At 33.9% G+C, this 12,319-nt stretch overlaps 1 protein-coding gene across 1 annotated transcript in view; it reads left to right on the top strand.

Annotated features, from left to right (window-relative positions):
• LOC111057219 overlaps positions 1–12,319 on the top strand; it is a 71,904-nt gene that overhangs the window by 33,952 nt on the left and 25,633 nt on the right. The window contains exons 15-19 of the mRNA XM_039440355.1: positions 1,926–2,033; positions 3,982–4,106; positions 6,711–6,937; positions 9,012–9,147; positions 12,061–12,207. Coding sequence (XP_039296289.1) covers positions 1,926–2,033; positions 3,982–4,106; positions 6,711–6,937; positions 9,012–9,147; positions 12,061–12,207 — 743 coding nt within the window. The remainder of the gene's footprint in view (positions 1–1,925; positions 2,034–3,981; positions 4,107–6,710; positions 6,938–9,011; positions 9,148–12,060; positions 12,208–12,319) is intronic.

Genomic DNA, 12,319 nt, shown 5'->3' with positions numbered 1-12,319 from the left:
AAAATGCATTAATATATAATTATTATTAGCCCTCCTATTAAAATTTCTGGTCAGAAACCATCCCCAATATTCACACAACATATTCGCAAAGTTTCATGCCGTTCTGTCAAGTAGTTTTCGAGTCTATAGGGAACAAACAAACTAACACACCCACAAACTAACAAACACACAAACATACATTCATTTTTATATATAGAGATTACACTGAGGCACTGCCGAGGCATGTGTCCACACGATTGTTTGCACGAATCTGTACGCACGTTAATACAGGCCAATAGTACTTTACTATAGTGAGATTTCAAATACTCATGATAATAATAATAATAATATCGAGTGACCTGGCTGACTCAGGTCTGGTGTCAGAGTTTTCAGGTCGCAGCTGATCAATTTCAGGGCACCTGACATGACCTAACGACTGCTTTTTAAGCAGCCGGGACCGATAAATTTACTGATTATAAATTTCAGATGAATTTCAAACTCCATGTTAGACAACTTTCTCATTCAGTTCTCTGCACTCTTTTGGAGCTGTGTGAAAACTGCATTAGCTAGAGATTGATTTTCCAATACTTCGGAGACTCATTTCAAATTTTTTCACGATTTTATCAAACCTTTTATATTACTTACTTACTGCCAGGGCCATCTATATCTAAGTTGATATTTGGCCGCACCAACAAACTGTCTCCACGTAGTTCACTCCACAGCATCTCTTTCTGTCGCTCCAAGTCTCTCCATGTCAGTCTTAACCTGTTGCCACCATCTCTGTCTGCGTCTCCTACGGGGTCTTCTTCCCAGAGGGTTGGGTATTGAAGCTTTTTTCAGCTTGGACTCTTTTCCTCCAGCCCAATGTCCTACATTTTATTTCACTTACAATGTCTTGTTTATTGTAGAGATCTTTGATTTCCTTATTATGTTTCCTCCTCCATTCTCCTTGCTCGTACGTGGGCCCCATATATCTTTCGCAGCACTTTATTTTCAAACACTATGAGCTATTGTTCTTCTTTCTTGGTCATTTTCCAAGTTTCAGACCCATAGAGAAAATACTGGACTTCTCTTGTATTGTCTGAGCTTTGTTCTGTGAGATAGGGACTTTGAGGAAAGTAGTTTTTCCTCCACCTACTGTCTAAAGTACTTACTTTACTCCCTGAAACATAATACTAAAGTGTCACTTTTTCACTCTCGGTAGTAAAAAACAGAAAAACTCCCTAGGGAGGAAAAGTGACTCCATTTAAATAACATGGGAAGCATCTCTATTTTAAAACTTATATTGTAATAGGTTAGAAGGTTCTAAGCTCAGATGAAAAAGCATAATAGAGGTGTCTGTCATTGAGTCAACTGAATTCAATACCACAACCAGAAATTTGATCAACTCGTAAAATATATGTTTAGACAGTAGGTGGAGGAAAAAAATTTATACAATTTAAAAAATATTTTATTCTATTCAAAATACCAGCCAACAAATATTTTTGATCTGCAATTCAAATCTGAACCGCGTGATCTGGAGTCAGCCATTTTTGGTAGACGCCCATCTGTTATAATTGTTACAACTTTTGCCGAAAGATAGCGCAATCGGCAGTGCCAATCAGACGACCGGTTTTTAGGTTTAAGATTTTAGGTTATGTTGTTAGGAAACATTGTCACCAATAAGTTATTAAAATGATATTATTTGCAGTTTCTATAAAAAAATGTAGATGGTGGAAAAAAGTTATGTACATCACGAGCGAAAAATACGTTTTCTCACTCGGGAAAATTGTTGCCCTCGGCTTCGCCTCGGGCTTCAAACTTTTTCCCACAGGGAGAAAAAGTCGTACTTTTCACTCTAGATATACAAATAACTATTTTGCAGGCATACATACACCTGTTTGCTGAGTTTACCCTATGTTGTAAACAATACAATACTTTTACATTACAATATTGTTTATTTTCAGAGCCAACTTGAGCATAGAAGGTCTGCGTAAAAACCGACCCAGTAGCTGTGATATAAGCTCTGGTAGCTCCACTGATTCCGTACAGCAGTATGGCAAATACAATGTGGCGTGAGTATTTATTTCAATAACATTAGAAAAAATATAAATTATGAATAATATTAACGTCATTACAAAAGGGTTTAATGACATTTTTGTTATCTATTTAATCCAATTGAACTTACAGATAGTATAGATCAATAACAGTTTTTGTTGAATACCGGATGTCTCAAAAAATGACCCAACTTAAACAGTTATATTTATTTTGAAAAATGGTGCATAGAAACCAATTTTACATCAAATTACTCATGGAAGTATCAAGTTTATGATGATGTATTATAAGTGTTCTATGTGCCCTCCTTTTGATGGCACAAGGATGTACGCCATTTCCTCAACACCAACTTGCCTCAACGTTGGATTGGGCGCCCAGGACCGCAAGACTTGGCTATGCATTCCTGGCCTCCACGGTCTCCTGACATAACACCGTGTGATTTTTTTCTGTGGGGATATGTTAAAGATCGTGTTTATGTTCCTCCCTTAGCACTTGATACTGAGGAGCTAAAAACCAGGGTAAATGATGCAGTAGCTACAGTCCGAGAAGATATCTTGCGAACAGCCTGGGATAATTTGGCTACCGCATAGATGTGTCGTCTGAGCCTCAAAAGCATGGCACATAGAACACTTATAATATAGCATCATAAACTTGATACTTCTGTGAGTAATTTGATGTAAAATTGGTTTGTGTGCGCCATTTTTAAAAATAAATATAACTGTTTAAAATCGGGTCATTCTTTTTGAAACATCTGGTATATTGATGTTGTGGAACTTCACCGTAATTGAAGAAAACATTGTTTAATTTGTCACCTCCACACTTATTGATCATTATAAAATTGGTAAAATAGGGGTTAACAAATAAAACAGTTTTTCCTTTTTTGTGTAGTTGAGGAGTTGATATTGTGGTAATTATTCATATTGAATGAAAAAACTAAGAAATTGTCAAAAAAAACACAGATTTATTGATACTTAGAAAGACCGGTTTCGGTTATTACACCATTGTCAATCTCTGATAAATCAAAATTAAATACAATAGCAGCAAATTTAATTCTGCTTAAATTCTGTTTATCAGAGATTGACAATGTTGTAATAACCGAAATCGATCTTTCTAAGTATCAATAAATCTGTGGTTTTTTGACAATTTCTTAGTCTTTTTCATTCAATAAAATAGTATTTTTATTCATTTATTTATTAGAACAGTCACAAACACGATATTTGGAAAGAGAAACAGGCAATTGCCCAAAACTTCTTCAATTCCTTGATTTTGGCACATAAATAGTCCAAAGTGAGGTTAAGTTTAAAATTTCTGTTTTCACCAAAGATTAACACTCAGAGAATACGTATTCGAGATATGACTGATGAATTTTGAATTTCAAAGGGTTGATAAGAGCCGGAAATATTTAAAATATAAATTAATACTCTCTTCTATTAAGATATTGCATCTATTCAAATGCTAATGAATTAATAATTATTATTAAACAATAATTCAAATTAAATGCTGCAAATCACTCCGAAGACTTCTGCTACTGCAAATATTCCCGGGCTGACAAATAATTTTTTAATAGTAGCGATCATCGAATTTTCATCTAGCTGTTTACCCTGTTGTCAATATTTGCAGTAGCAAAAGTCTCCGGGGGTGATTTTTAGCATTTAATTTGGATTTTCGTTTGATAATAATTATTATAAATTAATATTCAACTATCAAGAATTGGTTCCAATAATATTATCATGATTATATTTCCTCATCAAAGTAATCTGAATTCTAAACTCATAGATGTTATGAATGTTTATAAATATTTATAGGTAGCTTTTGTTAGAGATATATAGGTTACATTTTGTTAGGTTACCTTATTTTTCCTCTCCCTATCATTTTGATAATGTACTGATTGTATAAATGAATGAATGAATGAATGAATGAATGATAATTTTATTTTCTCATCAGAGTATACTGGATGTTTTATTGCAGAGATCGTATACAAACTCTGAGCCCTATACCAAGTTCTGGCTCGCTGACTACTATCAAATACCCAGCGGTCACCAATCCAAGATCGCGCCGTACCAGCGTTACTAACAGTGTCTCGTCTCACAAGAGTAAGTTGATTTGTCGAATTTTGTCTTCCAAATATTCCTATAACTATTGTTCGTATTTAATCTACAGAGGGATCCAAAAAATATATACTCTGAGTACGAACAGAACGGTCGTAATATAGATTTCAGCTTTCTAGCGTTTATCTATATTTCATGACAGCTTTTGGAATTCTTACTGTACCTTGGTACTTCTTACTGTATTGGACCTTCAAACGTATAGAGATTTAGAAATTGGGGTACCTTAATTTTTTCGGAAAGCAATACTTTCCTTACCTATGGTAATAGGGCAAGGAAAGTAAATAATGGTTCTCACAAACCAATTCTACATCAAATTACTCACAGAAGTATCGAGTTTATGATGATGTATTATAAGTGTTCTATGTGCCCTCCTTCTGAGGCTCGGACGACATCTAGACGGTAGCCGAATTCGTCCCAGACTGTTCGCAAGATGTCTTCTCGGACTGTAGCTACTGCATCAGTTATCCTGGTTCTTAGCTCTTCAATATCAAGTGCTAAGGGAGGAACATACACACGATCTTTAACGTATCCCACAGGAAAAAATCATACGGTGTTATGTCAGGAGACCGTGGAGGCCAGGAATGCATAGCCAAGTCTTGAGGTCCTGTGCGCCCTTCCCAACATTGAGGCAAGTTGGTGTGTGTTGAGGAAATGGCGTACATCCTTGTGTCATGAAAAGGAGGGCACATAGAACACTTCTTATAATACATCATCATAAACATGACTCTTCTGTGATAAATTTGATGTAAAATTGGTTTGTGTGCACCATTTTTTAAAATAGATATAACTGTTTGAAATTGGGTCATTCTTCTTTAAACACCCGGTACTTATTGAAAATAATTGAATTTAATCCTATACTATTAAACGAGCAATTTCTGTTCATATGTTTAGATGTTTGTATGTTTATACGACTTATATCTGTATGTGACCGGATCTCGAAAACGGCTCTAACGATTCTCACGAAATTGGGAACAAAGTAGGTTTATCATATTAAAATTCGATTGCACTAGGTCTTAACCCTGGGATAACTCGCTGAAGGACATTAAAAGGATAAATACGTCCTTGGAAAAACAGCTGGAAATTTTGTCATCTGTCGATGCCGTAATGGAAGAGAGTGAACGAGTGCATGTGTGGGATCATCCAGCTGATCTCACGAGAAGAAAATTCAGCAAGAAAAACTTGAGCTGCGTTTACACCAAAGTTATTAACAAAATAACTAAATCCTTATAGATTCTATTAGATTGAACATAACTTATCATGTACATGATGAACATATGTGTTTGTCAAGTTCCGTTCAATCTAATAGAATCTATAAGGATTTAGTTATTAAAATCTTGTTAATAACTTTGGTGTAAACGCAGCTTTATTTTCGTTTATCTATCTTTTTTTAGAACATGTTCACTTCAGAAAGTCCAAAATAGTAACTAGATGCTGTTAGTGTAGAATAGTATATTAACAAATATTGTAGCAAACATAGTATATCATTCTAAATCGAATTCATAGTATATCTATTTGTAATTGATGATGTGTTTGTTTTTTGAAGTGTGAATAAATTGTTATTTTGATGAATGATAGTAGTTTAACCTAGATTTTGATTTGAACTGTGGTATAAATTTGAAAAGGGGCAGTTTTTGGCATAAGCCTGTTGTGCCTCCTCATATAACAGTAATAGTATATTTCGCACCTAGGCCCGAAAATGAGACTTCCGGAAAAACATTTTTGCCCATAGTGAGAACGTTATTTTTCGCCACACAGAAAAATAAACAATATAAATATGAGAATAATTGTTTATTAGGCACTTTCGAAAGCAAAACAGGAAGGTCATAGCTCTAGAAAATCTGAGGTAATCTGAATATTAGGAAATTGTCCAAGTATTTTTATTTTTTATTCTGATTTGTCTAAATAACCTAAAAGATTATTTTCAATTATGTAAGAGGTTGAGTTTATACTTTTTATTCTTCCAAATGACAATAAGATGATATTATTATAAATGTTTTGATTCTTGAATAATAAACACAAATAATGAAGTTTTTTGATCAGCTGTTTTAGCACACTTGAAATTTGGCCAATCTGAATGTTTGTTGTCATTGACTTTGGAAGTTTAGGTTAGAAGTTCTATCCTACTCTGAAATTCGAATTTGAATAGTTTATAATATATATCTTATCTGTATTTTATTCATCCAAATAAAGTGATAGTATCTTATTGCAGAATACTTATTCAATTCTAGAAGCATAAACTGATTCCGTTTCACAAACCATTTTGTAAACACGTTCACATCAAATCAGAATCAGTTGACTTCAAGGTTATTTTACAGCCCTAGGGCCGTAAAACTTTTACCGGCCTGGTCAGAAAACAATCATTTTCGGCCTCCATATGATGCACGAAAACCAGCTCATTACATCCAAGTGGGGCGAAAAAAATAATTGTACGACTGAGAAAATGAATAAATAAATATAAACTATAAATTCAATCTTTCGTTACAAATTTTCTATGCTTTTACACTCCAGGGCAAAGCTCGGTCCCCCGTTATTAAGTATTATTTCTCACTAATAAATTGCACAAACTAATGTAGCTCTCTATGAATCTAGGCGCCCGTCTAAGCCAACAGGACGCCCAGGGCTACGCCACTCTACGCTTCTTGCATCGTGGTCGTCGACCGCTACTGAATACCACCAATCAGCTGACTACCTCCTTCAATCAGCTGACGACCACTTTTAATCAGCTGACTCCTCTGTCGCCCATCGAACAGCTGGCTAGTGCCGATCTGCGCCGTCAGATATCGCCACTGGTACGGCCCAGGAATATGGTGCATCAGGTAAATGAAGAGAAACAAAGTTGTGAATATAGATACATATTTGTTTTATTACTTTGTTTTTGTTACTTCTTTTCTTGGGTTTTATTTTGTACTGCAAGTAAATTTTGTTATCATGGCGAGTAAGCTGCTTAAACCGTCATTTTGTGACTTCTATTAAATCAAATCAAATTAATTTCCTCAAAAATACAACAAAAATATCTGCATTTAAAAATTACACTTTATCAATTTTTAACTTAATTTCACTTAATTATATAAAAATAAAACAAAACCCTGAAATCAATTTGACTTAATAGTAATATAGAACTTGAAACAATGCTAGGTATTATATGCACTGTCAAGTGGGAGGAGACTGTCCAACTGGGCCAATGGCAGGCGTTCATGCCCTTGACCAATAGCAGTACTCGCCTACTAGTATAAATTCTGCTGCTCTTGTATTTAGTTTTAGTTTATCAGAGATTGACAATGGTGTAACAACCGAAACCGGTCTTTCTAATTTTCAATAAAATCTGTGGTTTCTGACAATTTCTTAGTCTTTCTATTAATTATAGAGATAAGTTGATAAGTCTACGATATCATAGAGAATTTATATGCTAAGAAGATAACCCATGGTATAGGTCGTTTATGTTCCAAATTTCAAGCCGATTTTTTGTTAATTCAAGCCAATTACTGTCGACTACTGTCTATTATTACTGTTATGTTGGGAGTGTAAGAGTGTAAGAACGGCACAGTATGAGAGACTACCAGCGTCACATATCTCCACCAAAAACAACTACTAGAACTATCGGCTTGAGTTAACAGTGAAATTTGCAACATAAACGCCCTATACCATCATATATTTCCTTATGCTATATTTCCTATATATGTTGAAACTATTAGGCCCATAAACAGAGAATTCATTGGAATCTATTTAAACTATTGAGCCCGGTAGCACAAGAGTCTGTTTAATTTTAATGATGGTTAAATTCTACGAGAAAACCAATCAAAAAAGAAGTTTTCGAGAAGAAGCCTTTTCTGATTGGTTCTATAGGCATTTAATAATGATTCAAATGTAACGGGCTTTTTTGCAACCGGGGCCATGAGTATTTCTAAAGTGACATTCACATCAAACTCTTATCTATCCATTATTAGTGTGTTGTTGGGAGTGTAAGAGTGTAAGAAGGGCACAGTATGAGAGACTACCAGCGTCACATAGCTTCACCAAAAACAACTCTACTAGAACTATCAGCTTGAATTACAGTGAATTTTTGGACATAAACACCCTATACCAAGGCATATTTCCTTGAGCTATCTTCCCTATAATTTGAAACTTTCAGCCCCATGAACAGAAAATTCATTTGAATCTATTCAAAACTATTAGGCCGGTTGCACAAGAGTATGTTTAATTTTAATCATGATTAAATGCTACGAGAACCAATCAGAAAAGATGTTTTTGAGAAGGACTAAGGGCTTGAATTAACAGTGAAATTTAGTACATAAACGCCCTATATCATGAAATATTTTCTTATGCTATCTTTTCTCTATGGTTATGCTGATACATGGGTTTCATTTTATGTGTATTTAGAAACAATTTTATTAGATATAGAACTTTAGTATTTAATTAATGATAACTTTGAAATTCAGTATTAATTTGATGATAACCTCGACACATATATTATATAGTGAGGTATCATTTTGTAAACCTTGTATATTGTTATATTATTGAAAATGTATGAAAAAATATGTAATGTATGAATTTATGAATAAACTCCTCTGGATGTGTCGTCCAACATCCAGATAAATTATTAATAAAAAGAACTTTACATTTTTATTATTTAGTAAACTTTTTGTATACAGATGGAAATAACTTGAAAGTTTCATTTGTTCAAATCCCATTTGTTCCCGGGCTGACTAATAATTTTTGAATAGTAGCGCTCATCGAATTTCCATCCAGCTGTTTACCCTGTTGTCAATATTTGCAGTAGCAGAAGTCTTCGGGTGATTTACAGCATTTAATTGGGATTTTCGTTTGATAATAATTATTTGTATATACAGTTTACTGAGAATTTTTTTAATTTTTTGCCTCTTTGTGATCTAGGTGGAAGCTTCTGAATTCGAAGGCGGGGTAGGGGCTGAAGCCGTATTGTGTGACGTCACAGCCGGGAAGAATGTGCACAATATGATGCCTTATCAGAGCAGCCGCAGTTGTATTGCTAGAGGATCTGATGCGTCAGGTATGCAAAAGAAATACAATGTTTTATTGAATGAAAAAGACTAAGAAATTGTCAAAAACCACAGATTTACTGATACTTAGAAAGACCGGTTTTGGTTATTATACCATTGTCAATCTCTGATAAGAGTTCAACCAATATTACTTTACTGGTAATAAAGTTATTGCCAGTTCATCAGAGATTGACAATGGTGTAATAACCGAAACCGGTCTTTCTATATATCAATAAATTTGTGGTTTTTTACAATTTCTTTGTCTTTTTCATTCAATATGAATAATTACCACAATATCAACTTCTCAACTAAACAAAAAAGACAATATTTATCATTCAGTTTTTAGTATAGAGGATTATTAAAGAATATGCTCGAAGTATCCACCAATTTTATACACGCTTTAACCGTTCTCAATATTAGTAATGTTCCATGACAAAAGACATTCTGTTAATAAGACGACCTTAATCCACATAACGACTCACACTGCCGAGTTTATACCGATTGAGTAGGGCTACCAACTTTGTGCAACAAAGCAAAATATCCCTCTATAAAGGTGCGTACAGATATACGCGCCGCGAACATGAGCAATTCACTTTTAATCAGCTGATGCCAAGCTTTTTATATCTGTATCTTACTGTTTCTGTAAAAATACAGATATAGTCGGCTGATTAAAAGTGAATTGCTCATGTTCGCGGCGCGTATATCTGTACGCACCTTTAGAATTAAATTATCACGCATAATAGGGGGGTAACAAGACTGAAAAATCACTATGTACAAGCATATATTTATTCTATATTAAAGGAAAGAACTGGCTTATACACGTAGGGGATAGGAAATTCACGAATGACGCATCATCACGTCTCAACTACCCAACTGATTAACTTGAAATTTCGCAATAATAATAATGTTTTGTGGAACAGAGAAAGACATAGAATTTATAAGATAGAAGTGTGGTATAAAGAGTGAGATAAAGAGGGGCGAAAGAGAAGGAACGTATACAAAGAGACAAGGCTCTCCTGGTATGGAAGAACCCTCGCGGGTTCAACTATCCGGAGTAGAGGGGTTTATTGATTGGGTCTAGCAGCTTCATTGCTTATTGGTTGGGGTGAAATGATTAATTTGTTGATAAATATTGCATATAACTTACAGTAGTGTTTTAAATTACCGATGATGGATATAGGCCTATTTTAAATTCTTCAAGAATTTGGTAGATCAAGTTTTCAGTTTGTCAAGTTTCCAATTAGACCCTTACGGAGCACGGGTTACCTGCTAGTATATAATAATAAATTAGCATTAATTCGCTTTAATTCAATGATTTTTTGTTTATTTTTGTTTGCATTTGAAGGGTACTGTTTAATAAACTTCCTCTAGAGACTAGGCATCTAGAAATCAAAGAATTTAAAAGATCTATCAAAGCCATTCTTCTACAAAAATGCCTCTATTCATTTGAGGAATTCTTAGTATTGAATGAAAAAGACTAAGAAATTGTCAAAAAACCACTGATTTATTGATAATTAGAAAGACCGGTTTCGGTTATTACACCATTGTCAATCTCTGATAAACATGATGTTTATCAGAGATTGACAATGGTGTATTAACCGAAACCGGTCTTTCTAATTATCAATAAATTGATAATTATCATTATCAATAATTATCAATAAACATGATGTTTATCAGAGATTGACAATGGTGTATTAACCGAAACCGGTCTTTCTAATTATCAATAAATTGATAATTATCAATAATTATCAATAAACATGATGTTTATCAGAGATTGACAATGGTGTATTAACCGAAACCGGTCTTTCTAATTATCAATAAATCAGTGGTTTTTTGACAATTTCTTAGTCTTTTTCATTCAATATGAATAATTACCACAATATCAACTTCTCAACTACACAAAAAAATTCTTAGTATAGCCTTAATACAATATTTGTTGAGTAGCACGCCATCAATACTTACCTGTATAAGTGTTTTATGACTTGTAGACATGTTGATTGGTATAAATGTTTTTTTTAACGATTGTTTTAATATGTGAAAGTGTTTCTGACAATATGGGCCGGTTTCCGAGCTCGAGATTTATCCAAGTTCTAGACTTTAAAACAGCTGGAGTCAGAAAATTGGTTTACCAAAACGGGGCGTAGTCGCAGTCATTGTCATAGTCACGGTTGAATTAAATTTCGAAAAACTAGAAAATTGAACACAAAATAAAATAAAGAGAAAATATTGTAAAGTTTCAGCTATTTTGAATTATTTATGAATGTTTAATTTCGTCAAGGAAAAACGTTTTCAATTATAGAAATGAGAAAATAATAACTACGACTACTGTTATAAAAGCTGCGACTACTCCCCGTTTTGGAAAGCCAATTTTCTGACTCCAGCTGTTTAAAGTCTAGGACTTAGCTAAATCCCGAGCTCGGAAACCGGCCCATATTGTCAGAAACACTTTCACATGTTAAAACAATCGTTAAAAAACATTTACACCAATCAACATGTCTACAAGTCATAAAACACTTATACAGGTAAGTATTGATGGCGTGCTACTCAACAAATATTGTATTAAGGCTATACTAAGAATTCCTCAAATGAATAGAGGCATTTTTGTAGAAGAATGGCTTTGATAGATCTTTTAAATTCTTTGATTTCTAGATGCCTAGTCTCTAGAGGAAGTTTATTAAACAGTACCCTTCAAATGCAAACAAAAATAAACAAAACATCATTGAATTAAAGCGAATTAATGCTAATTTATTATTATAAACTAGCTAAATCCCGAGCTCGGAAACCGGCACTAAAAGTGATTTGATTTGATTCTCAAGAATTGGAACATGTATAATGCAGTTACAAAATGGAAAATGTAGAAGGGTACTCGATGTTATTTTTATATTATTCTGTATTATATTTAATATAGAGAATTGTATTTGCAGGGGCTGAAGAGTCATCATGGAGTGGCCCCACCTATTTGGGCATTTGTTTGCCGCATAATCTGTGTGACCTGTTTCCCAGTGACGATCTCAGGCATGATAAACCAAAGCCCTACAATAGGACTGATGTCGACACCAATCAGGATGCAGGTAACAAGAATTCTTCTCAAAATATTCTCATTTATAGTGAGATTAATAAGTATCAAACGAAAATCAAAATTAAGTGCTTTAAATCACTCCGAAGACTTCTGCTGCTGCAAAT

The sequence above is a fragment of the Nilaparvata lugens genome, chromosome 13 (genome assembly GCF_014356525.2).
Source record: "Nilaparvata lugens isolate BPH chromosome 13, ASM1435652v1, whole genome shotgun sequence".
NCBI lineage: Eukaryota > Metazoa > Arthropoda > Insecta > Hemiptera > Delphacidae > Nilaparvata > Nilaparvata lugens.
This window is presented reverse-complemented; position numbering and strand designations above follow the sequence as displayed.